The following is a 26,716-nucleotide window of genomic DNA, read 5'->3' as shown; positions in this document are numbered from 1 at the left end:
CACAAGATGTATTAGCCAAATAAATCATGCCCAGGGACTATTTCTAACACTTTCAGCCTAAATTCTCTGCATTTGCCTTTTCCAGGAAAAGAGCAACAATGCCTTGTGTCTCCTTGGAGCTTGCTCTTATCACACACTCTTATCTAGCCTCTCATTTTGTTTTTGCTGTCACCTAGAAATCAGGAGGAGCCATGGTTCTAGTCCCACTTGCTCAGGGCACAACTCAAGTGCCAGGAGGGACCAGAAATGTGTCCACAAGCTCACCACAAATCCCAGTGGCAACTGGATTCTCCCAACTCGGTGGCCAGTCTTCTAGTCTCTGTCCACACTGTCTAGTCAGAGCAGTCAGCAAACTTGACAATGATGTACCCACAGACAAACCTTTGTCCCTTTCTCCATCCTTATGATCTTACCACTCTGAACATCCAAGTTCAGCCACTTTATCAATATAAGCTGCAGGAAAAACAGGCCATCGCAACATTGTGCAGAACACTTGCTAATCCAGAATCAGCAGACGGCGCTTCCTTTAATAAATTTGGCAGCTTGTTTAACCTAGGTTGGTCTCCATGTCCTCTTCCTAAGCCACCTCAGAACCTTGACTTCTATGCAAGGCTGGAGGCTGAAGCCACCAAGATGTCAAACACCCATGTTGGCTGAGTCTAAATGTGCGTAGTCTCTGCAGCCTTGTCTCCGCACGTCCTGCCTCAGCCTTTGGGCTGCACACCACCCGGACGCTTGCGCTTCCCTAAACGTCCACGCCCTCTCTCACCTTCCTACCGTAGCTCATGCTGTTCCTTCTACTCAGAACACCCTTCCCACGACCAAAGCTCCTCCCAAGCCTTCCATGATGACTTCACCTACCTTCCTCGGGCCGGAACAGGTTCCACTTTCTCGTGTGTTCCATCCCCTGGGTGTAGCTCTGTCACTGCCCTTTACCCCACTTATTATAAATCGCCTGTTTGTCTCTGCCTGACCATTAACTCCCAGACAGAAGGCATCCTCCTCATTATACAACCAACACTGAGCCCAGTTCCTGCCACCATGGCAGCACTCAGATAAATGAGCAACAGGTGCTAAAGGAACAGAAAAATTAGTGAATGAGGATCCTTGCTCTCAAGAAGCCTGCAGCCCAGTGAATGACTCAGACCTAAGTTTGACTATAATATGAGTGTCAAAGAGACGAGTGTTCAGAGGGCCCTGCGAGTCTCGAGTGGGGAACAATTAAGAGCAAACACAAGTCTTGAAAGACATGCCTCCCGCCACACCTCTTCTTCAGCCCAGCCCCTTGGGAGCTGGACCCTGGGAGAGACCAGGAGGATCATGCCCTCGTTGGAATAGGGCATCAGATGTGCGGGTTAAAAACGTTTGTCCACACTTCTGGGGTTAAGCTCGGCTGTGATCACCACTGACCAAGGACTGAGCTCCTCTGTTCTGTTCTGTGCTTTTGGGGGGCATTATAGAAATAGAAAATCATTGGCCCCATATTCTTTCTCTTTCCATTGACTGGAAAACACTGGAGCCAAAAGCTACCAGCTTCATAAGAATCCCTGAGAAATATTAAGACTGTTAACACATGCTTTGAAGAGACAAGCACTGAACATTACAGCTTGTTAAACAGACAAGTTAGGGGAAAGTGCGCAAATGTTTACTTGTTGGTTACCATAGCACGTAAGTTAAATCTTTGCTTATCATCATCATAAAGTTGAATTTCTGTTTAATTCTGTTTACTAAGAAAAGCAAAGAGGTTTCTTCTGAGAAAAGATTATTTTAATAGTTCCAAGTACTGTTGACTTGTAACATCGAAAAAATTACTGTTTGTTATAGAAATCTACGTGGTAGAATGTTTGCTGTAGAACAGTATTTGCTCACTTAAGGGCATAAGCTATATTGGTCATAATAGAGGTAGATTTCACTCACCAACCCCGTGATAATTAGCCCACTAACCATGACCTCACTAATCTTGGTCTAATTAATTCCACCAGAATAAATGAACTGTACTTCTCTTAAGCTAAGAACATGTAAATTGTTTGCAGATGAAAACAAAAGAAGCTAACACATGACCTTTAAAACATAATGAGCATCTTAATTAGCTGCAATTCAGGACATCAGTCCTTGGACAGTCTCCCCAACACTCTTTGTTTCTCTCCTACCTCACGTCCTTGATGTGGTGTATGCCAAGCCTTGGTCTTAGGTTCTTTTGTCTTTTATCTTTATAGTCTCTCCACAGACACAGTAAACACTATTGTGAAGATAAATATATTTAACAGATCTCCAATATAAATTCCCAACCCAGATCCATCTTTCTAGCTACCTATTCACCACCTCCACTTGGTATGTAAGTTTGAAGAAATTGAGAGACAGCTATAATTTGTCATAATTCTCCCTTTATCATCATCACCATTCGGGAAACCTAGGTCTCTTCCAGAGTTTCTTCCATCAAATACTACCCAATCGGGACCAAGGTACCCCTTGGAGTTACCCCTGACACTGCCTATCACCTCATGCCCACATCTAGCACATCACCAAGACCTGACAATTCTATCTGCTACGTATTTCTCAACTCTATAGCTACTTCCATTTCTACAGCCGCCACCATGGATAGGTCATAATCCCTTCATCCCAAATTACTTCAAAAGTCTCTTATTAGGTTTTACTCTAATCCATTACCACTGTGTCAAATTATAATCATGTAATATGCTTATAACCCTCCCAGGGCTTCCCAAGGCCTTTACAGTAAAGCACAAAAAACCAAGACAAGGCTTTCAGTCTTGCCTGCTCTGGCCCTGACAACCCCTTCTGTCATTTCCCCACTCTGTCCCCATTGTCCCCATTCCAGCCATTGTGCATGGACTCAGTTCTCACTCCCTTGGGCTGCCTTGCAGGCGCCCCTCAGTTCTCAGCGGAGAGGTCTCTTCCTCAAGGACGGTGTCTCACACCAGATCGGGTGTCTGACACTGTCTCTCACTGCCCTTCTGCTTATAGCTAGCTGTTCAGGGGCCACAGGGGAGCAAGAACGCTGTCCGTCCTTCTCTCAGCTTCATTCCTTGGGGGCCTGGCCCATTGCAGGGACTTGATAATAAGTATCTATTGCATAGATGGAGGCAGAAGGAAAGCAGTGGCTTGGGGGAAAGGTTTAAGCAGGGAAGTCCGGTTTGCAGGACGGAAGCCCAGCCTTTCCTGACATGAGCATGCCCACCTGTGCGGCCTTTCTGGGTGAGGAGAAAGAATGAGGGAAGGCTGACCCGGTGCCCTGGGGGCTGCAGAAACCCCTCGCCCACAGGAGGTCGGTCATCTAATGCTTTCAGACGTGGTGAAAGGATGTGTGCTCTCTGCTTCTAAGGCTTTAGAAATAAAAAATTGTTAAAGGGTTATTTTGGGGAAAAACCTTAGATGTCTACTTTTTAGATAAAGGAACTGACACCCAGAGAGGGAGCATGACTTGCCCAGTGTCACAAGATGGTATATGCTTTCTCCTTAGACCACACAATTCTTTTCACCTTCTTACTCGCTCCAAAACGTGGAAGAGGAAAAGACTCCAGGCATGAATAGGGACGCCCAGTTCCAGGGTCCAGTACTGGCTCCAACACCGCTGGCCGGATACAGGAACCCTGAACCCACTGTCAGGGAGACCCAGCAACTGCTCAAGAGGCCGCAGAAAACCTATAGCATCTCTTGGAGCCTCCGTTTCTTCATCTGGCGAATCGTGAAAATACAGCAATGCTGTGAAATTAGCATGGCCCACAGATTTAAGAAGAGAATACATATTTAGGAACTACTTAAGTTCCATAAAGGGTTGATATTGCAAAGAAAGTAAATGACCTAAATTAGAAGAGTGTGTGGTAGATAAGAGAACACCCTCGGGGTCCAGCGTGCTTGGTGCTGACCACAGCTGGACCCCTGTGAGGCTCCAGACAAATCACGGACTCTCGCTGCCTCAGTTTCCACATGTGTAACATGGAGAAACAAAAGCACCAGTCGCATGGGGTTGTTGGGAAAGACAAGTTCATGATCCTTAAAGCATTTAGAATAGTTCTGGTACATAATAAACGTTAGCTATTACCTATTATGGAACTCCCAAATCCCAGAGGTGCTCAGGCATAGATTTGATAACCATCCATCAGGAACGCAGAAAAAAAGGATCATGCCCTGGGGTAGGGAGGTGGTTTCCAAGGTCCCTGTCAATGCTAAAATTCAAGAAGTCAACAGAAATCAGAAAACAGCTTGATTCTGTTATTTCTTATTTCCCACCAGGTACTTTTTCTTATCTCTACAAGGGACATACGGGAAGTCCCTGATCACAAAAGCTCAGAAAATTGACAAACTCCCCACGGACAAGAGAGACCTGGGAATCCAGAGCTGGAGAAGCAGACGAATGCCTGCCCCTGTCCCTGGAGAGGCGCGGCCCACCCACCGTCCACTGCCACCTGTCCCTGAACAGGACTTCAGAAGCAGCACCCCAAAGAGCTCCGGCCCTCCCAAGCAGAAATGCAAGGAGAGCGGAGGGATACAGGGAGAGAGACGCAGCGGAGAGCACATGAGGGATGACCCGTGCTCCACAGACGCCTCAGCTCAACTCTCATCCAGAGACCAGCTCCTCCTGGGTAGCGTGCTGGCCTCCGGGGCCGACCCAGGTGGACAGAGCGGTGCACACCAGCGCTCAAGCAGGGGCAGCCACCGCCGATCCCAGAGTTCCCTGACCATATGAGGCAGGCGCCTGCGGGAATCTGCACCAACTCGGAGGAGGCCGCCCCATCACTGGCCCCGTTCGTGGAGGAAAGAAGGAGCCAGTCTTAACTCTTTCATCCGCACCAGGCTTGACTTCCTTGGAGGAAGTGCTGGCCCCAATGGGTTTGGCAAAAAAACAGAAACCAGTCAGCCTCTTGTTTTCTCCTGCTGCCAGGCAGCGCATCTTGCAAAGAGTTTTATAAAGAGGCTCTATTTCTATGGCATTGAGTTCTCAATTTTTTTTTTAGCTCAGAGACGTCCCTCTGATTCTCTAGATAAGTACAGCCTAACAGCCCAATGCATAAGTTTCCAAGATTCCAAGGAATGTATCAACCCAGGCATCTCTCAGGCTGTGGAAGTTTCTGGGCTTGTCAAACCCCACCTCACCCCGTGCGTGCCAGAGTTTAGCTTTCAGAAGAAAGCCATACATACAGGGGCTTCATCTCAATGGTACTGCAGAGATGGCCGTGTTGGGGTTAACTTCCCTTCCAGTCACAAAGAACTGGGTCACTTTTTGCCTCTAAGCCAGAGGAAACTGCATCTAAAGACTAAAGCTAGACTGGAACTCAGTGCCACAGACACTTCAGGGGGCTGTAGGGCCACAGCCAGCATAAGAGGCAGAAGGAACAGAAGCACATGACGGGAAGTGGGTGTCCCAGAAACCCAGGCTTCAGCTGACAGCCCTGTGTCCCACAGCTTGGGGACTCTTACCAAGAGCAGCACTTTTTGTAAAGCTATTGACAGTATTTGTTTTTAAAGAAAAGTACTCACCTTCATCCAGCTCTCAGAACAGGAAAACACTAAGATCAGTAGATCTTAGCACACCTGCACCCAGAATAAGACCCATATGATATGAGCGACCCTGAACCCAAACAATGGGCAGGGGGCCAATAGCAAACCCTGTCCATTAAGCCCAGCCCAGAGGAGCACCATCAGGAGGACAGGGGCACATGCTCCCATTTAATTAGGGAGTCACAGGAAGTCTCGCTTCACCGGGAAAAGAAGGATTATTACATAGGCTTCTTACCCCTAGAGATAGTAAATACCAAAGATGTAAAAACTCAAAACAGTGTTGAAATTTAAAAAATGGATGGTAGAATTCAAACAGGCTGTCAAGAAAAGCTAGGTCTACTATGGACAAGGATAGCCTGTCCCTAGTCTTTTAAGGTAAGTCAAGGAAGGCTGTTAAACCCTGTCTCCTTAAGGTGGTGCCTGTATCCATTAGGCAAAATCCCTTTCGTTTAGCAATAAATCTGACAAGTCTTTGAGCCTGAGAGTCATAGCCACCTCACTTGAGTAACTTTTTGACAACGATGCCCAAAAAGATCTCAACAGCCAAGTTGGCGAATGGCAGACTGAGCTGGTCCTCTGACCCACCCTGCTGACAAACCTGAACTGAAGAAGCCATTTGGAGCATCATCCTGGAGCCAAAACACTGGGTCACTTTCACTGACTCTGCCACATAATGACACCAGCGTTGGCCAGCTGGTGGGTCTTCAGGAGAATCCTATGATATAATGACATGAATTGCCCCAAATGAGGGGATTGAGCCAAAACTTGGATCTCAGGGTCACTTTCTCCATGTGATTCCTGCCCAGTCCTGAAAGCCCGATGAGACAGGGTGTTTCAGAAAGAACAGAGGGGCAGGAAGAACACTAGCCTCAGACAAGCTGTGACCAAGGTCTTTGCTCTCTAGAGCCAGGAGCCTTGACACAGGAAGCCACACCTACAAATTAGGGTAGAACTGCTCTACCTCCCAGGCTTGGCAGAAGGATCAAGTTCAAAGTTACCTGGACGGAGTGGAGGGCATGTGAAAACGCTTTAAAAGCTGTAACACCCTCGATAATCACACAGGGGTTTTTATTTCAGAGCTAAGAGGAACAGAAGTGACAGAGAAGTTGAGAAAATATCTGATCCTGACACCTACATGCCAAACAAACCATCACTGTGATGCTGCTCTGTTTCTTGCATGACCAACATCCCAACCAGCCTGCGATTTTCCCAGTTCTAGCACTACAAGTCCCACATCCTGGGAAACTCCTCAGTCAGGGCCAACTGGTCACCTACTCCTGCCCGTCTTCGTAAACCAAGTCAACTGTGACCATCCAACATGCCACCTTAGAGGAAACAGTTATAACAACTATTTACCTATAACGTAACATTAATGATTGCACTTAATACATTTTTATACTTTTATGAACTTTTACTGATTGACTGGAGATGTGTCATCTTTTATTAGAAGAAAAGAAAATAAACATAGTTTTTCAGAGTTGCTTGCGGTTCTGAGTAGTCTCTCATCCATCCGTCCTTATTTGGGTTCACTCATCTGTTCATTCATTCATCCATTTATCCACCCATCCATCCTTGTAGCTACCCAATAAACTTCTGTTAGGCCCCTACTTCGTGCGTGGTGATGTGATAGGAGCTGCCAGGAACTCATCCCTGACTCAGAGCAACTCACAGGCTTGTTGGAACCATCAGTGGAAGAGTGTGACATAAACCTAAATGGCTACAGGAATGAGAAGCAGCACACACAGTCCCCTCCCTCTAAACCTCTAACCTGGCTATCCCCCTTCCTGAAGCCTGACCCCAACCTCAAACCCATATTGATCAGGTACCCCTTTTCATTCACTCGTTCAGCAAATATCCAGTGCGTGCCTGCTGTCCACAGCACTGTGGTAGGCGGCAGTCATAAAAGAGGGAACAAAAAGAGGCCCATTCCTGCCTTCGAGGGATTTATAGTCCAGAAGGGGAGACAGAGGGGAAAAGAAGCCATGGCTCCCAGGAACTCAGAGGAGGCCACTCCCAGGAGGAGAGGTTTCAGCTGAGACCTTAACCAGGAAAGAAGTAGGAAAGCCCTGAAGGAGGAAAACAGTTTGGGAGATTGCAAAAATTAAGAAAAAGAACAAAAGAGGTCAGTATGACTGGAACCCAGTGAGCAGGAGGAAGTGCCCGAGACAGCATTAGTAGTAACACCTGTATTGGCTTACCATGGGCTGGGTGCTGGTCCAAGTGCACATCATCGCATAAACCTCACAGCAGCCCTAACAACTAAGTACCGCTATTCTCCTCTATTGCATTTAAAATAGCTCTGGCGACACATGGACCACCCCCACAAGTTAGTAGATGAACACAATTATTCATGTGTTTGCAATGCTGCAAGTGGGCAATTGGGGCTGGGTGGTTGGGATCTCCCCCCACGTGGTCTCTCATCCTCAAGGACATCAGCCAGCCTTGTCCCATGGCAGCAGCGTTCTGGGAGTAAGAGCAGAAGCTGCAAAGTCTCTTGACACCTAGGCTCAGACCTCCCACACCACCACTGCCACCACATTCTCTCAAAACATGTCACAAAGCCAGCCCAGTTGCAAGAGGGTAGGGAAGTGTATGCCATGTTTAGTGGGAGGAGTTACGAAGAAATTTGAGGCCATTTGTAATCTGCCGCATCCCATTCACAAAAGGGGAAACTGAAGCAGAGAGAGGTTACATAGACTTGGCACAGTCACACAATTAACAAGTGGCAAGGGGGCGTTCCAGTTCCCGAAGTCTGAAACCAGAGCCTGCACTCTTAGCCACAGAGCTACATAAACATGAGACGAGACTGGAGGGGCCAGATGACGAGGTAGCGCAATGCTTAGCGAGCCTGAACTCCATCCCAACTCTGTCACAGCTTGGCAAGGTGGCCTGGGGGGAAGCCCACACCACATTCATCTGCATTGTTCACCCAGACAAAAGCTTCACTAAGTAAAGAGGAGAACAGCTGCCTATGGAGAACCCGAACGCCTTCCTCCCCGGAGCTGATCACCCAGCCAGAACTTCCCACTCTGCATACAGAGCCCCCAGGAGAAACCAGTCCCAGAGGAGTGAACCCTCCTCCCTGGTCACCAGAGAACCCAAGGCGGGGTGTGGCCCAGGCAGGGCTGCACAGAACCAGAAAGTGGGGACCGTGAGCTGGGGCAATGCCCCAGATAGGGAGGCCTTTTTAGCAAAGGCACAAGAGGAGTGCCGCCCAGTCAAACCTCAGGATTCGGGCATTTTCAGACAGGAGCCCAGACCAGCAGCGTTCTGTTCAGAGGCGATCTGGTGCCACCTAGCATCCGTGGAGGAGCTGCTGCACCCGAGGGCTCTTCCTGCGGCCGGAACAACAAAAAAACAGGTCAGAGGGGGAACGGGGAGCCAAGCCCAGCAGCAGGAGGCCAAATTTCAAGTCTGGCTCTGCCAGCAGTTTCTGCTGTGACTCTGGACAAATCCCTTCACCAGGCTTCAACCTCAAACTGAGGTTTGGTCAGTTTCCCCAAACACTCAGGGTGGGACCTGGACTGGTTCTAACATCCTGTGCTTCTCTGACAAACTATTTGGGGAAGGCTGGTTAGAGGAAAGGAATGACCCCAGTCCACTGATTTACTATTTGATTTACCTGCGCGCACACACACACACGCACACCCACAAGACCCCATATCCAAGGGAACCCAGCCTGCTGCCCCAGCAATCTGTTCTCTGCCCTGTGCCCAGCACTCTGTGCTCAACAATGTTGTGTCTCTTGCTGTTCAAGAAAGAAAATCATAGAAGGTGCTGGTCTCAGCGGGAGTATGAGAAGGCGGGAAGGCAGCACCTGTATCTGGGAAGATGATGGGCCCCGTAAGCCTTTTTGAGGCCCCGAGTTGCCTTTCCCAGGTCAGTAGATAATAAGGAGCTGCGAAAAGCTACAGAGGGGCAGGGCAGCCCCAACTTGCAGCCGTCAGGAGGGAGCTGGTACTAGGACGCTTCTTCCCTGACACGGGCTTTCATGGGCCCGCTCTAGGTGCTAAACTGTGTAAGGAGTGGGGAACGGGGAGCTGTCATCTCCTATAGTCTTCACCAGCATCTCCAACCACACCCCCAAAGGGAAAAAAAAAAGCTGCTCACTACCTAAATAATGCACCAAGACAAGTCTCCAATACGCCTTCCACGCAATGCACTGCCCCTAAGCTCTCCCCGTGCCTCAGTCAGCCCGCTAGAGGGGCCAGCCCCTCACAGCTCACGCTGGGGACAGGTAAGCTCAGGCACCTCGGGGACCAAGACCACCTAGAGGCAGCCATATCCTCAGAGTCTGTCCTCAGACCCCAGTCCAGCCAAGGGAGGCTGGTTGATAGACGCAGGACTAAAGTTTGAAGGGGGAAGGGGTTTTCCAGTGTCGTGAGCCCTTTCTACCTCAGCTAACCTGTGTTCCCACAAGATGAGGTGAAAGATATTCCTGAAGATAACGAAACTCAGGTGAGAGAGAAATAGATGGGCCCAGGGTCACCTAGTAATTCAGATTTAGAGTAGAGACTCCTGAAACCCCTCAGTGAGGGCTCTTCAACCACCTCACAAGCCAGAGATTAACTAGCAAACTTTCCAGGGCTGCTTGGACATTTCAAAATGAGAAAATGAACACCAAAGGGTAAAAAAAAAAAAAAAAAAGCGCAGTTCCCTACAAGAGGTCCCATAGGACTGTCAGCTCATTTCTCAAACTTTTCAAGCCAGGACAGATTGGCACAAAACATTCAAAGTGATGAAAAGCAAGGATCTAAAACCAAGATTACCCAGCAAGTCTATCATTTAAAATCAAAGGAGAGAAAGAATTTCCCAAACAGAACAACTAAAGGAGTTCAACACCAATAAACCAGTTACAAGAAATGTTAAAGGAACTTCTTTTTAAAAGAACAGATTAAAAATGTGAATTAAGAAAATAGGGAAAACTCACAATCAAAGACAAACACATAATAAAAGCAGTGGATCAACCAACTAAAGCCAGTACAATGGTTAAATGGCAAAAGTAGGAAGATCATGTGTAGTTTCAAAATAAATCAAAGAACACACAAAAAGGTAAAAAATAATGACAAAAACATAAACGTGGAAGGGGTGAGTAAAAATGGTAGTAATTTTCAATGTGTTCAAACTTAAGTGACCATCAACTTAAAATAGGCTGCTATAAACAACGTGGTAGAGAAGAAGAACATGGTAACCACAAACCAAAAATCTACAAGAGTTATACAAGAAATTAAGAGAAAGGAATCCAAACAACACTATAGAAAATTATCAACATGCAAGAGAAGAGAGCAAAGTAAATAGAAGAAAGTAAAAGGATGGAAAAAGTTATTTTCTTGCAAATGGAAACAAACAAAAAAACTGGAGTAGCAATGCGTATCTCAGACAAAACAGACTTTAAAAGAAGGGCTCTAACAAGACACAAAAAAGAGCATTTCATAATGATGAAGGGATCAACCCAGTCAGACAACATAACTCTCAAATATCTAGTCACCCAAAGAGGAGCACCTACACACATAAAGCAAACTCCTGACAAAATACTAATGGCATTTTTCACAGACCTAGAACAAATAATCCTAAGCTTTCTATGGAACCACAAAAGACCCCAAATAGTAAAAGCAATCTTGAGAAAAAAGAACAAAGTTGGAGGAATCACACTACCTGATATCAAATTATATCACAAGGGTAATCAAAAAAGCATGATACTGGCATAAAAACAATACAGAAAGGAGAATCCAAAAATAAATCCATGCCTATATGGTCAATTTATGACAAAGGAGGCAGAATATTCAATAAATGGTGTCGGGGGAACTGGACAGACAAATGCAAAAGAATTAAACAGGTTCACTTTCTTACACCATGTACAAGAATTAGCTCAAAATAGAGTAAACACTTAAATGTAAGACCTGAAACCATAAAACCCCTAGAAGAAAGCATGAGCAATAAACTTTGACATTGCTCTTAGCAGTGTTTTTTTTATTTTTATTTTTATTTTTTTGGATATGTCTCTCAAGCAAGAAACAGAAAAAATTAAACAAGTGGGACTACCTCAAACTAAAGAGCTTTTGCACAGTGAAGGAAACTCAACAAACTGAAAAAAACCTACTGAATAAGAGAAGGCATGCTCCAATGATACATCAGATAAGGGGTTAATACCCAAAATATAAAGAACTCATACAACTTAACACCAAAACAAAAAAACAATCTGATTAAAACATGGGCAGAGGACCTGAATACACATTTCTCCAAAGAGGACACACAGGTGACCAATAGATATATGAAAAGATGCTCAACATCACTAATCATCAGAGAGATGCAAATTAAAACTACAATGAGCTATCACCTCACACCTGTCAGAGTAGCTAGCATCAATAAATCAACAAACAAGTGTTGGCAAGGACATAGAGAAAGGGGAACCCTCATGCAGTGTTGGTGGGATTGCAAATTTGTACAGCCACTATGGAAAACAGTAGAGAGGTTCCTCAAAAAATTAAAAATAGAACTACCATATGACCCAGCAATTTCTACTTTTGGATATTTATCCAAAGAAACCCAAAACACTAATTCAGAAAAATATATGCACCCCTACATTCATTATAGCATTATTTACAATAGCCTAGATACAGAAGCAACCTAAGTTTTCATTGACAAAAAGTATAAAGAAAGTGTGATGGATAGATAATGTAATATTACTCAGCCATAAAAACAAAATAAATTTTTTTCATTTGTGACAACATGAATAGACTCAGAAGGTAATTATGCTAAGTGAGATAGACAGAGAAACACAAATACTGTATGATTTTACTTATATGTGGAACCTCAATAACAAAATAAAGAAATAAACAAAACAAAGATAAACTCATAGATACAGAGAATAAACTGATGGTTGCCAGATGGGAGGGGGCTGAAAAAAGGGAAGGGATTAAGAAGTACAAATTGCCAGATATAAAAACAGTCACAGGGATATAAAGTACAGCATAGAGAATATAGTCAATAATACTGTCAATAATACTATAATAGCTATGTGTGGTGCCAGATGGCTATTAGACTTAGCAGGGTGACCACTTCCGAAGTTATATAAATGTCCAATCACTATGTTGTATACCTGAAACTAATAAAATATTGTATGACAACTTAATTAAAAAATAAAATTAAAAAAAAGAAGAAGAACCCTGGGCAGTTTAGCATTTGCTACATTTCAAGTCGAACCATCCTCTTTTTAAGACACAAAGGAAGCAGAGAGAGGATACAAGACCCAGGAAGGGAACATGAACTTGCAGAAGGTTGAGCGTTACTTTGGCTATACTCAATTTTCCCATGAGCCTGCTATTACTCTTTTTTTTTTTTTTTTTTTTTTTTTAATCCCTCCTTCTAGAATGTTAGAGCCAGAAGCCACAGGTCATGAAATGATTCCCCTTTAGGTCCTTGTGGGGCTAGAACCAAGCCTTGGCCGATGAGAGCAGTAGACTGGCTCATCAAAATGTTCGCTCGTCTAGTCCTGACCACAAATCCAGGAGGCAGAGGGACATTCCCTCTGTCTCAGCAGCCCGTCTTCTCTACCCCACAGGCAGAGACCAGATGATGATCCAGTGATCAAAGTTCCAGGAAAATCATTAGTTCTTGACAACCTGTCTTAAAAGCGTTCCATACATATTCTGGACTCCTGTGTCTGTCTTGGATTTCTTCCATCCACGGAGTCAGCCACCACAACTGGGCTGAGACTCATCTCATGTGGAAGCCAATCTCTCTTTCGCTTACTTTCCTCTCTTCTACTTTGGGCCATGGGACTCAGTTATAAATAATTTTTTGTTTGTTTCCATTCTGCTCATGTTTCTTCTGGCTCTAGTTTGGGCAGAGGGGAGCAGGAGAATGGGGATGGGGAAGTGCAGGACTGGACTGGAGAGAAGTGATTGTCCATATGGGCTACAGACATTCCTGAGTGCTATATTCATGATGCCACCAAAATGCCATCAAAATTTCACTGTCCCTTGACTGGTGTGGCTCACTGGATTGAGTGCGGGCCTGCGAACCAAAGGGTTGCCAGTTCAATTCCTGGTCAAGGCACATGCCTGGGTTGCAGGCCGGGTTCCTAGTTGGGGGCTCACGAGAAGAAACCACACATTGATATTTCTCTCCCTCTCTTTCTCCCTCCCTTCCCCTCCCTCTAAAACTAAATGAAAAAATATATATATTTAATTTTCAAGTGTATTTTTATCCCCCATTTTACAAGCAAGCACACTGACTGAGATTCAAAAAAAAGTAGCTTACCCAAAGATGCACTATTCATAAGAGGTAGACCAGTATTCCAAACCCAGATCAGATTCCCAGCCCATTGACAAGCAGAGCAGCCTGGTCTTTGGGAAGCAGCACAGCATGTGATTTTCCAGAACAGCCTTATCTCGCAACCTCCCTCAAGGTACCAAGCTGCACCTCCAGCAACTTCAACTTTGCAGCCTCCTTCCGCCCCACCCCAACTTCTCCACACGCACAACCTCCAACCCCTGCCACAGAGCCTGGGAGAAAAGACGAGCAAACTGGAAGACATGTTGACATTGGCCCAGCTCTAATTACAGCCCAAGAGCCTGCACTGTGCCTCCTCGCAGAAAAACCATAGCAGAGGCATGTTAATTTCTGCCCCAGCTGGCTCCCACCATGGGCATGCTCAGAGGGGCCTTGCCCAAACCCCTGACGTGGGAAGAACGCCCCCAGCCCTGCCTCTCTTCTTATTCTTAATTAGAAGTTCCATTAAAGCCACTACAGCAATGAGGCACACACCAGGCAGCACACTTCAGGACAATTAGCAGACTCCTCAGGCTGCTAAAATGGACTGGGCCCTGGTCTGAGCCGACATAATTACACCAAAACATACAGCCTACTAGGAGGCCCCCGTTGTAAGGGGAAAGAAACAATTAGGCACACAATCTACTGGGCAGTTAGAGCTGTAGGGAATTATTCTGTACACATAAGAGTTTACCAGAGGTTGAGATACTGGAGATGATCTCTTGCCTATGGCTCAGTCCGTCCATAAGCCCCACCACCACCATGCTATTAGTACTCTGTGCATCTGTGTGTGTAGACGCCTACTGCGTGAAGAGACTGGTTGTGATTATCCAGGGTCTGGATCATGGTAGACATGAGCATTCCACTCCTGGACTGTGGGAAATAATCGGTGGGACAAAGAGGTTCAGAAACCCCCACCCACCTCCCTGTCATTTTCTGAATCCCCAAGCCACTCATTAAAACCTGCCCCTAAGACAGCTCCTGGCTGAGTCATTCTGGTGATTCTGAGGAGTAAATAAAAAGAGCAAATTAGAAAACCAGGAAGAGCTCTCTGAACACCGGGAGAGCTGCAGAAAACCACCCGAGGCTCCCTGGACTCGGCTTGAAGCCACACTCGCTCGGATTCCACAAGCAGGAGCATCCGTCTCGTCTGCCTTCGATTTCCCTCCCTGGCTCTTCGGGCTGAACCACCGCACCCTCCACAGGCCAGCAGAGCCACTCTAATTAATATTCAACTGGCATTTCCACTGCGCACTCCAGACCTGTTCTTTCAGCCCTTTCAAATCCTATTCAGACCAAAGTGAGCTTTGCCCTTGCATTCTGTTTCGAGTGGCAGCAATTATTAAGCCTGCAGAGTATGGTTTATTGGCATTTATTGAACAGCAAAGGGGCCCTGCATAACAACAGTGGTCATGAGGTCTCCAACGCCCAAACTGAAATTAACAAGCCAGTGGGACACAAATACAAATGGCAGAAAGGAGGCCATGTCAGGAAGAAGTATTATTTATGGTTTTTCACACAAGGTTGTAGATAGGGTGGAAGGTTGTGAGGCTTTGGGAGAGGAGGTGGTCAGGTTAACTGGAGGTGGCCACTGTTAGGTCACTCATTTTAGAAGGGACCAGAAACTGAAGGAGAGGGAACTCATTGGCATAGCCCAGTGGTTCTCATACTTTGATAAGACATCAGGGTCCCCTGAGGACTGTGAAAGCAAAAATTCCTGGACCCATACCCAAAGTTTCTGATTCAGTTGGTCTGGGCTAAGGGACAAGAATTCCAGATCATCAGTAATGCTGGTATGATTCTGATCTCAGGATCACACATTGAACTCGGTTGCCATTGACCCTGGGGTATAGCTAGCCCCCTGGGCACAGAGCGGGGTGGAAGGGGTGGAAAGCTGATCTGGAGGAGCAAAAGGAAAATGTCCAGCACATGTGCATGAATCAAATCTATACCATTAGACCAGGGAACATTGGCCCTCTAATAACTGTCCCCACCACACATCCTGGAAACAGGGACAAATTGTACTACCTGGATGGAGATGGGTTCATTTAGAGGGCCCCACAGTCCAAAAATGTACAAAAACCCACCCACTGTGGGAACCATCACCAATGCAACAGCTAGAGGGGCGCCAATCACATATGGGGAGTAAGTGTAGTGAGTGGAAAATGGGAGAGTGCTGAGCAAGTGGCATTGTGCCCTCTATGACCACTCCCCCACATACAGTGCCACAAAGCACTGAAACTGGGGTTGCCGAGCACTGGGGAATACCTAAGGCTTCACCCCTTACAATGTAACAGGTGCGACAGTTCCACCTAATACACAGAGGCAAACACAGGAAGCTGTCAAGTTGAGGAAACAGAGAAGTATGGCTCAAAAGAGGGAGCAGATCAAGGGTCCAGAGAGAGAGCCAAGTGATGAGGAGATATAAAACCTAACAGGTGCTGAGTTCAAAATACTGGTGATAATGAATTGGCTCACAAACATGATTGAGTACAGCAAACACATAAAGGAAAAAGTGAAGGCTGCACTAAGTGAAATGAAGAAAAATCTACACAAAACCAACAGTAAAAGGAAGGAAGCCAGAGTTCAAATCAATGTACTGGAACATAAGGAAGAAATAAACAGTTAACCAGTACAGAATGAAGAAATAAGAATTGAAAAAAAAAATGAGGAGAGGGTTAGGAACCTCTGGGACAACTTGAAATGTACCAACATCCAAATCATAGGGGTGCCAGAAACAGAAGAGGAAGAGCAAGAACTTGAAAACTTATTTTAAAAAAATAATGAAAGGAAACTTCCCTAATTTGGTGAAGGAAACAGACATGCAAATCCAGGAAGCACAGAGAGTTCCAAACAATTTAGGCCCAAAGAGGACCACACCAAGACACATCATAATTAAAATGCCAAAGGTTAAAGACAGAGATAATCTTAAAAGCAGCAAGAGAAAAGCAGAGAGTTACCTACAAAAAAGTTCCCATAAGACTATCAGCTGATTTCTCAAAAGAAACTTTGCAGGCAAGAAGGAGCTGGCAAGAAGTATTCAAAGTGATGAAAAGCAAGGACCTACAACCAAGATTACTCTGTCCAGCAAAGCTATCATTTAGAATGCAAGGGCAGATAAAGTGCTTCCCAGACACGGTAAAGCTAAAGGAGTTCATCATCACCAAGCCATTATTATGTGAAATGTTAAAGGGACTTATTTAAGAAAAAGAAGATCAAAACTGTGAACAGTAAAACAACAAACTCACAACTATCAACAAATGAATCTAAAACAAACTAACTAAGCAAACAACTAGAACAGGAACAGAACCAAACATATGGAGATCATATGGAGGGTTATCAGTGGGAAGGGGGAAGGGGAGGATAGAGGAAAAGGTGCAGGGATCAAGATGCATAACTGGTAGGTACAAAACAGGCAGGGGGACATTAAGAATAGTAAAGGAAATGGAGAAGCCAAAAAACTTATGTGTACAACCCATGGACATGAACTAAGGGTGGGGAGGAGGAGGAGGAGGAATTGCTGGAGGGAAGGAAGGTACTGGGCTGAGGGGGACAAAGGGGAAAAAAAAGAAAATTGGGACAACTGTAATAGCATAATCAATAAAATATATACTTAAAAATAAAAAATTAAAATTAAAAATAAAAAATTTTATGTACCATGAGCTCATTTAGGTCTTCCCTACCTTTGTGTCTCCAGTGTTCAAAACCACCACCGCCGCCTGTACATGGCAGCAACTTTTCAGCGCATTGTCTTTTCGCTTCCAGGAAACCTAGACTCAATCTGCCGCAGTCAGTATCAGCACTTGGGTGGCTGTCAATTTGTTTGTTCAGCCAATAGTTAATCTGCACTGTGTGTCAGAAATTGTGCCCGCTGGTCATTCTGGAGCCAGAGGAGTCATGACGCCCACAGTCCCTGGCTTTGGTGATTACTCAGCTAATGAGACGTCAGTTAAGGTTTTCGGGTCAGAAGCAACAAATGTGAGCCTGAGTAACTTACATTTGTGTTGGGAGAAGACAGGGAGTCAATAGGCTCGAGAGACAGGCAGACCGACCGTCAGGAAGGCTAGAAACCAGCACAGCTCTGACCAGAGCCACCAGGGCCCAAGCCCACACTCCCGGGATGCGGTTTAACTCTCTCTTGGATGGGGGCCTGGCTTCCGTTCCAGCGTACCTCAGAGATATCGAGGGTTCAGTTCCAGACCATGCAATAAAACCCTACCACAATAAAGTGAGTCATACTTTTCTTGCCGACCATTGGTGAAAAAACACATCTGTGAAGCACAATAAAGCAAAGCACAATAAAATGAGGTATGCCTGTAGTTTTATATTTTCCCCAGACGATTCTAATTTGTACCCATGTTTGATAGCTACTGCTCCGGTCTCTTCAGCAGAGTTATTGTTATTCTCCTACGTCATTCTGGTTTTTAGCAGATCACTGACTCCTGATAAAGTCAGAATCAACTTTTTATTGTATTTTTTTCCATTACCATTTAGTCCCCTTATACCTCTTCCCCCAAATCACCACACTGTTATCCATGTCCTTGAATTCTGTTTCCTTTTGGCTCAATCCCTCCACCTCCTACCCTTCCCCCCACCCCTGCCCACCACCTTAGCTGTCATCTTGCTCTCCGTCTCTGAGTCTTTATTTTGTTTGTTACTTTATTTTGTTCATTAGAGTCCACATATAAGTGAAATCATGTGGTACAGTAATCCCTCTCTATATCGCGGTTCACTTATAGCGACCTCACGGTAATAATTTTTTAAATGTTATATTTAATTATTTATCACAGATTTTTCGCTATATCACAGGATTTTGCGGTACTGTACAGTAAATACTAAAATAAATGTAAGGTGCCTACTTCGCGGATTTTCACCTATCGCGGGGGGGTGAGGGGGTCCAGACCGTAATAGCCACAATAAGTGAGGGAGCCCTGTACTGTATTTGTCTTTCTCTGACTGGCTTATTTCACTTAGCATAATGTTCTCCAGGTCCTTCTATGCTGTCGCCAAGGGTAAAATTTTTCTTCTTTTACGGCCGAGTAGTGTTCCATGGTGTAAATGCCCCATAGTTGTTTTATCCTAGAATCTACTTTTGAAAATCCACCCCAGTTCTCTAACTCCCCACCAGTTTACCAGGTAGACAACAGTATAGTCCATGTTTACAGCACGTTCCTTTTCAAAGCACTCTCAGGTGTCTGATCTCAAACGAGACTCGCTCGCCCTATGAGGTAGATGATAAGGAAGCTGAGACTCGGGTAAGGGATGTACCCACGTTCACACAGCAAGTGAACAGCACAGCTGGGATGAGAATCCAGGTCTCCACAGGGCTGTGGTTACCCAACTTTAGAGTGACTGAGACACACCGGGATCCCTGTCCCAATGCAGTGTCCTTGGCTTCAAACCCAGAGGTTCTGGCCCAGTAAGTCCTGAGCACCTACATTATCATCAAGGTGACCCTGTGCGTATGGCCCCAAAATCTCAGCTGGTGAAACACCACCACTGAGGAAATCATCTCTAGCCAATGGCTTTGAATAGTAACCTGCCCAGAAGACAGTACACCAGCTGACTATTCAAGATGTTTTCCAAACCTATGGTATTTCATTGGCTTGTCCCTTCATGTTCTTATTACCTACTAATATTAGCTCTCCAAAGAAAGAGTCGCCAAAGACAAACGCCAAACCAGTGATGGTCAGTGAGTTTCAGTTCCCCATGAGACCTCCAGACAACAAGCAGTGGCTTCTTAGAGCCTTGGAATGAGAAGCAATGAGTCTGTAACAGGCACAGAGGAAAATACAATGTGATACATTAGTTATGTCTGTCATGGGCCTGGTGAGGATCCCGGTGGCCAACCTAACACTGCTCTGCATAGTCTCCTGGCCTCAGTTCTCTCTAATTTTTTTACAGACTATGTCTACAAAGAGAGACCTAGTTTCTGACTTACAGATCATAAGAAATAATTTTTTTAATTGCTTCCATGCGGCCTATAACTCTGGCTTCTGCTTGAGACATTCTGATGCTGTGATTTAAATGTAAATATCCCCTGAAATCCATCAATGTCTGGGTAGCTGATTAAGCACCATGGACTAGAACAGGGTTCCTTTTTCTGATCTTTGGGCGTTTTTATTTTTGTGAGTTGATGTATTACCATGGTGAGGGGACTTTCTCACACATTCTGCTCATGATAACAGATGAGGTGTGAAATTGATTCTGAGCACCTGGGAGGGTTATGATTTATCATCATACATTAGGCCCTGTGGAGCTTTGCTGGATGAATCCCAACTGCACTCAGATCCAACCACACTTCTGGAAAGAGGACACATAGTGACTCAAGATACATTAAGTACAGCTATTTCAAGCTGGTGCCCAATAAGCAGCTCCCTTTCAGTCATTCAGTAAACAAATATTTACTGAGCATATACTATGTGCCAGGTACTGTTTTAGGAGCTGCAGATAGCACACTGGACAAGAGAGACTCATCCCTAGACTTGCCTCATCTCCCCAGTTGTAACTTATACTCACTATGGGGTAAACACGCCAACAGCCTGGTGCCTGGGGATCGATACTTGACGTGGCCTGAATAAGATCTCACCCTGCAATTTTCTGGACTACAGATACTTAGAGGAGCCAATCTGACTAGGGCTAGTGCTTCACCTTCATCATTTGTTGTTCTCAGTACAAAGGATGGGCCCATGGAAAACTTTTTTAATTTATTGATTTTAGAGAGAGGAAGAGAGGGAGAAAGAGAGAGAGAGAAACATCTATTTATTGTTCCCCTTATGCATTCGTTGGTTGATTTTGTCTGTGCCCTGACCGGAGATCAAACCCACAACCTTGGCATATTGGGATGACACTCTAACAAACTGAGCACCCAGCCAAGGCAAATGGAAATGTCTAACGCGGGTGTAACAGCACATGAGCCCTGCAGGAAGTCACTTAGTCAGGGGGCTTTAGGCAAAAGCCTTCCCTAACTGGAATTGTGAGGACATCTAAAAATAATTCTCTCTTCTGCCAATCAATGCTTAAAAGCGTGTTTTTACACAGGGTTGGACAAGGGAAAAAGGGGGCAGGACATCAGAAACGCATTGGGAAGTTTTCTGAAAATACATGCTCCTGAGCTTTGTTCTGACACCCCAGAATTCTGCCTCTGAATCCCTGGGCTGGGCATCAGACAGATTTATGTTGAAAAAGTACCTGTGGGTAATTCTTATGAATCTAGAAAACACCGCTTCACTCAGATACAGGCCTGGCCTCTGTCAAGATACAAGGCACAGTGTACAGTAAAAGGCACAGAAACCTATGTGACTGGGAGCCACGCTGCTTGAGTTCCAGCTCTCATTTGTCTTCAATCAGCAGTGTGACCTCAGGCAAGACGTTAGGCTCTCTGAGCCCCATTTCATTAGATGGCCATGAGGGGAGGAGGAGGAGGCGACTTCTAGAGTGTCTCAAAGAGCTGAGGTTATGTAGTTATGTTCTTTCACATTTGCAGGACAATTTCAAACACTAACTGATTAAGCCCAGGATAAATAATCACTGTTAAATAGTTTCTTACAGGAAAGTAATGCATATTTAAAACACAATTGGGCCAGATCAGTCCATTGCATATTTAAATGTCATCAAGATCTGTATTTAAGCTTCTGAGGTGTTCGGTGCGGAATGTTTATAATCCTCGCAGCAGCAGGGTCACCCTGCCTTCTGCCTTCCTGCCCTTGCCCCATCTTTGGGGTGTCCCCACAGCCGTGGTACCTAGTCACCATCTGACTCTTAAGTGGAAGCCTCTAGATTTCTCTAAGAATATTTTCTGTAAATTCCATCTTCTCATTAAAGAATCCAGAGGTGTGTCTTTTTACATAAACAAATTGACTTTCTACCTAATCATCTCCATTTGATTAATATTCTTACACTTTTTCGTTCTGATTACCTGCCTCCCTGTGCCTCACTCACGAACACCTGTGTGCAAGTACCCTGTGCTGATGGCTAAGCAACAAATCAGGTGACAAATGTCGAGACTTGTACCTATTGTGTCTCCAGACAGGTCGTTTTCTTTGATGACTGGGACTGAAATCTGACTTTCTTGCCCAAACTAATTACTTTGTCCACACTCCTGCCTCAATTCTTCACCAGTTCCCACTTGACTCAGCCAGTGGCCACCTTCGGAAAAGGGCTTATATTTCACTGCGGTGCTAGGATGAAAGCATATGAGAACAAGTATCAAAACTTCCGTGTCATGAGAATTCCACTGGGCTGTGGCTACCCCGCACTCTCCCTTCCATACCCTCCTCCTGCTGCCGAGCCTAGAAGCCTGCATGCTGGATTTCCCAGACCCTCGCCAGGGGCTTTGGTTATGTTCAGCTGGGGTGAATTGCTATCCCTTCAATGGCCCTCCTGGGCTGGGCTGGGATGGGGGAGAGGGAAAGCCAGGGAGGAGGAGGGTAGGAGGGAGGCCAAGGAAGAATGAAGTTTCTCTTTCCTTCCCATACAACATCCAGACTTGTTGGGAGTCCAAAACACTTCTTTACTATACAGGGCAAGTTAGCAGCCATTTTGGGTCTAGGATTTTTTATTACTAAGGATTCATACCCCAGTCATAACCAATATATTTCTTTTAAAGACATAAAGCGTGCTCCCCAAAACATCTAATAAATTTGTCTCCAATAATATTGCGTGTGCACTCATCCAGTATTTGTAATCAAATTCCCATAAACTCACAATGAAGACTGTACCTATGTTCACATTTATACATTATAAAAAACATCTTTACTTGTCAATAAATATACTTCTATAATTTCATTTTCAAAGCTATATAATATCTCATTGATTGTATGTATTGATTTTTTTAAGCAATTGTCTACTATTGGACAGATACATAATTTCTCAAAATTATAAAATAAGAAAAAAAAATTCTTGTGCCACCTCTCTCAGCTGCTCGATTATTTTGTTAGGATACATTCTCAAAAAGGAATAGCTGAGTCAAAGAAAAACAATGGGCATATTGAATGATTTGATATGTTTTCTCAAATTTTTCTGTAGGTCTGGACCAGTGGACATCCCATCAGTGACATGAATGTTTACAAGAGAGGGTTTGTAAGCCCCAGTTATAAAGAGAGAAGAAAGTACATGTTAAAAAGCCAGGAGGCCTCTCCCTTGATGCTGGTGCTTTATTAGTTCCTCCAAACAAGCTGATGTCCATCACTGTCCCTTCGTAAACTTTGAACATCTCTGCCCTTGAATAATGCCTCTTCTCTCCCCACCTCCCTGGCACACTCTCAGGCAGTCAAAATAACTCTAACAAGTCATCGTCGGCAGCCGTCCGTCTCGAGAGACGATGGCGTAGCTTCTTGAGAGTCTATCTGCACCGCCGAGAATGGCTGTGCAGTCCGACTCGGGAGTGACAATCCCTGCCGCACTTGGTACAGGTGAAGGCAGATGGCTGTTGTTGCTGCTGCTGACGCTGCTTCCGCCTCGATCTTTTCTGGACCGCCTCCTCGTTGCGTGCAGCCTCTGCACGTGACGTACCTTGCCTGACCGCGAGCCTCCAGGCTAGGCGGTCGTCTGCTTGAACTTCCCATGTGTTGAGATTGATGGAGCATTGTGTCATGTCCTTTTTGCAGATGTCTTTGAACCGCAGTTTTGGGCGCCCTGTCATCCTCTTGCCTTCTTCTAGCTCGCCGTAGAGGAGGTCTTTGGGAATACGGCCTGCATCCATTCTTTTGACATGGCCGAGCCACCTGAGGCGTCTCTCACTAAGAACTGCATGCAAACTGCTCATATTGGCTCGCTTCAGCACCTCGGTGTTGGGGACCTTGTCCTGCCAGGCGACATGCAGGACGCGTCGCAGGCACCTCATGTGGAAGCTGTTGAGTTTCCTTTCGTGCCTTGCGTAGGTGGTCCACGTCTCGCTGCCATAGAGGAGAGTGCTGAGTACGCAGGCTTGGTAGATGCGCAGTCTGGTTTTCTCAGTGAGGCTGGAATTGTTCCACGCTCGCCGGTTCAGTTTGGCCATAACTGTGGCTGCCCTGGCGATTCTCTGATTGACCTCCAAGTCGACTGACAGAGAGCTCGAGATGGTGGACCCGAGGTAAGTGAAATCGTTGACAACCTCCAGGGTGTATCCGTCGATGGTGATGCATGGGGGAGTCCCCGTGCCTTGAGCCATAACGTTCGTCTTCGTCAGGCTGATGGCTAATCCGAACTCCTTGCATGCGTGGGAAAGGCAAGTGACTAACTGCTGGAGTCCCTCTTCGGAGTGTGATGTCAAGGCTGCGTCGTCGGCGAAGAGCATCTCACGGATGAGCACCTCTTTGACTTTGGTCTTGGCTCGTAGACGGGCCAGGTTGTAGAGCTTGCCATCGGATCTGGTGTGAATGAAGACACCCTCGCTGCAGTCCTTAAAGGAGTATTGGAGGAGCATGGAGAAGAAGATTCCGAACAGCGTAGGCGCGAGGACGCAGCCCTGCTTTACTCCGCTGCTGACTGGGAAGGCCTCAGAGGTTGCGCCGTTGTAGGACACCGTGCTGTGCATGTTGTCGTGAAAGGACATGACCACAGCAAGCAGATGTGGTGGACAGCCAATCTTCCGTAGCAAGCTGAAGAGTCCGCTTCGACTGACCAGATCAAACGCCTTCGTGAGGTCAATAAAGGTGAGGTAGAGTGGTTTATGCTGCTCATGACACTTCTCCTGCAGCTGGCGTAGGGAGAAGATCATGTCCACTGTTGATCGGCCAGCTCTGAAGCCACACTGGGACTCTGGGTAGACGCGGGAAGCAAGGGTCTACAGGCGGGCAAGAGCGACCCGGGCGAATACTTTGCCGACGACGCTGAGGAGAGAGATGCCCCGGTAGTTGTTGCAGTCACTGCGGTCTCCTTTGTTCTTGTACATGGTGATAATGTTGGCGTCTCTCATATCCTGGGGGATGTAACCCTCCTTCCAGCAGAGACAGAGTAGATGGTGGAGCGGCTGTAGCAGGACTGGTTTCCCGCTCTTTAGGATTTCTGGAGGGATTCCGTCGCTTCCTGGTGCTTTCCCGCAAGCAAGGCGGTCGATGGCTTTGCCGAGCTCTGCCGCAGTAGGTGGGGTGTCTAGCTCCTCCATGACTGGTAGGTCTGGGATGGCGTTAAGAGCAGTGTCTGTTACGGTGTTCCTCGTTGCGTACAGCTCGAGGTAGTGCTCAGTCCACCGCCGCATTTGCTGTTCCTGGTCAGTGATGACCTCACCTGTCTTGGACTTAAGGGGGGCGATCTTGGAGGGGATTGGGCCTGTTGCCTTCTTGATACCCTCATACATTCCTCGTGCGTTGCCTATATCGGCGGCTTCCTGGATGCTTCTGCACAGGTTTAGCCAATAGGTGTTGGCACAGTGGCGGGCGGTCTTCTGGACTTTGTTCCTGGCAGCCCGTAGAGCTTGAAGTGTACTGGGAGTGGGCGTGGACTTGTAAGCCAGTAGGGCCTTCCTCTTAGCCTCGATCACGGGTTCCATTTCTTCCCAGTGAGCCTCGTACCAGTCAGCGTTCTTCCGCTCTTTCTTCCCGTAAGCAATAATGGCAGAGTTGTATATGGCGTCGCGGAGACGTGGCCAATTGGATTCGATAATGTCGTCTGCCGCCATTCCCTCGCCGAGTGCATCTTCCATCCTGTTGATGAATTGCTGGGTCTTAACTGGGTTGCTGGCACAACTGGTGTTGATGCGTGGGCAACCCTTCATCTTGGAGTGGTGCAACCTCTTCGACGTTATGCGCACCTTGCTTACCATGAGGGCATGGTCCGTGTCGCAGTCTTGCACTGTGGTAGCTGCGGGTGAGGAGGGTGCTGCCAATATCCGTTCTGCCCAGACTCTAACAAGTAATATTTCATTATCTAGTCTCAGTGCTTACTTATAAAGGTATGTACCAAGTTGGCCCTGTGTATCAGACAGCTATGACAACAATACTGCTGCATAACAAAATATTCCCAAACTCAGCTTGTAATAGCAAGTGTGTATTTTCTTGCTCACAGAACTAGAGTTTGTTTCAGGTATTAGGGCAGCTACTCACCTATCCCAATTCATGAGCAGCACTCCTGACCTCCTTCTTGCTATAACAAAAATACAGGGCTCTGCAGCCCTAGTTACTATCCATTTATTGGGGAAGTCAGTGAAAGGCTAAGAAAGTGCCTCATGTCAAATCATGGTTCAGAAGGGCATCGTTCAGCCAATGGCAACTGCATTAAAAGCACATCAACAAAATTGAAAACACAAAAGAGGACGAACACTTCCAAACTCATTTCACAAAGCCAGCCGTTACCCTGATACCAAAACCAGACAAGAACACTAAAAGAAAAGAACATTACAGGCTCAGATCCTAATGAACATAAAACTAAGAGTCCTTAAGAAAATATTAGCAAACCTAATTCAATAACATAATTAATTCCAGAGAAGCAAGGATAGTTTAACATATGCAAAATCAATGTGATACACCACGTTAACAAAATTAGGGATAAAACATCACACGATCATCCTCAATAGATGCAGAAAAAGCATTTGACAACATTCAACCTATGTTCTTGATAAAAACTCTCAACAAACTGGGTATGGAGGAAACGTGCCTCCACATAACAAAGGCCATAAATGACAAGCCCACAGCTAACATCACACTCAATGGTGAAAAGCTGAAAGCTTTTCCTCTAATAAGAACAAGTCAAGGATGTTGTCTTTCTGCACTCCTTTTCAACACATTGCTAGAAGTCCTAGACCGAGCAGTTATGCCAGCAAGAGAAATAAAACACACGCAAATCAGAAGGAGGAAGTAAAGGTGTCCCTGTATGCATGCAGGAGGCATAATACTATATAGAAAAAAACCTTAAAGACAGCCCCCAAAAACTGTTAGAATAAATCAGTTTTATAAAGTTGCAATATACAAAATTACTATATTAAATTCAGGTACACTTCTATACA

General features: G+C 45.8%; 1 protein-coding gene across 5 annotated transcripts in view; it reads left to right on the top strand.

Annotated features, from left to right (window-relative positions):
• The window catches only part of ATP10B (ATPase phospholipid transporting 10B (putative)), a 101,499-nt gene extending 78,438 nt beyond the window's left edge, over positions 1 to 23,061 (top strand). For 2 of the 5 annotated variants that reach the window (XM_090288526.1, XM_090288527.1), the window contains one exon: positions 4,252 to 5,552. In XM_090288526.1, coding sequence (XP_090144652.1) covers positions 4,252 to 4,705 — 454 coding nt within the window. In that variant the 3' untranslated portion in view covers positions 4,706 to 5,552. Of the gene's footprint in view, positions 1 to 176; positions 323 to 4,251; positions 5,553 to 22,818 lie in introns of those variants that run through there. The other 3 variants (XM_090288529.1, XM_090288530.1, XM_090288528.1) reach the window with 3 other exon arrangements.
• Positions 23,062 to 26,716: the final 3,655 nt, after the last annotated feature.

The sequence above is a fragment of the Furipterus horrens genome, unplaced genomic scaffold, assembly GCF_987537825.1.
Source record: "Furipterus horrens unplaced genomic scaffold, mFurHor1.1.pri manual_scaffold_10, whole genome shotgun sequence".
In the NCBI taxonomy this organism is placed as follows: domain Eukaryota; kingdom Metazoa; phylum Chordata; class Mammalia; order Chiroptera; family Furipteridae; genus Furipterus; species Furipterus horrens.
The sequence above is the reverse complement of the archived record's forward strand: the minus strand, read 5'-3'. Positions and strand labels throughout refer to the sequence as shown.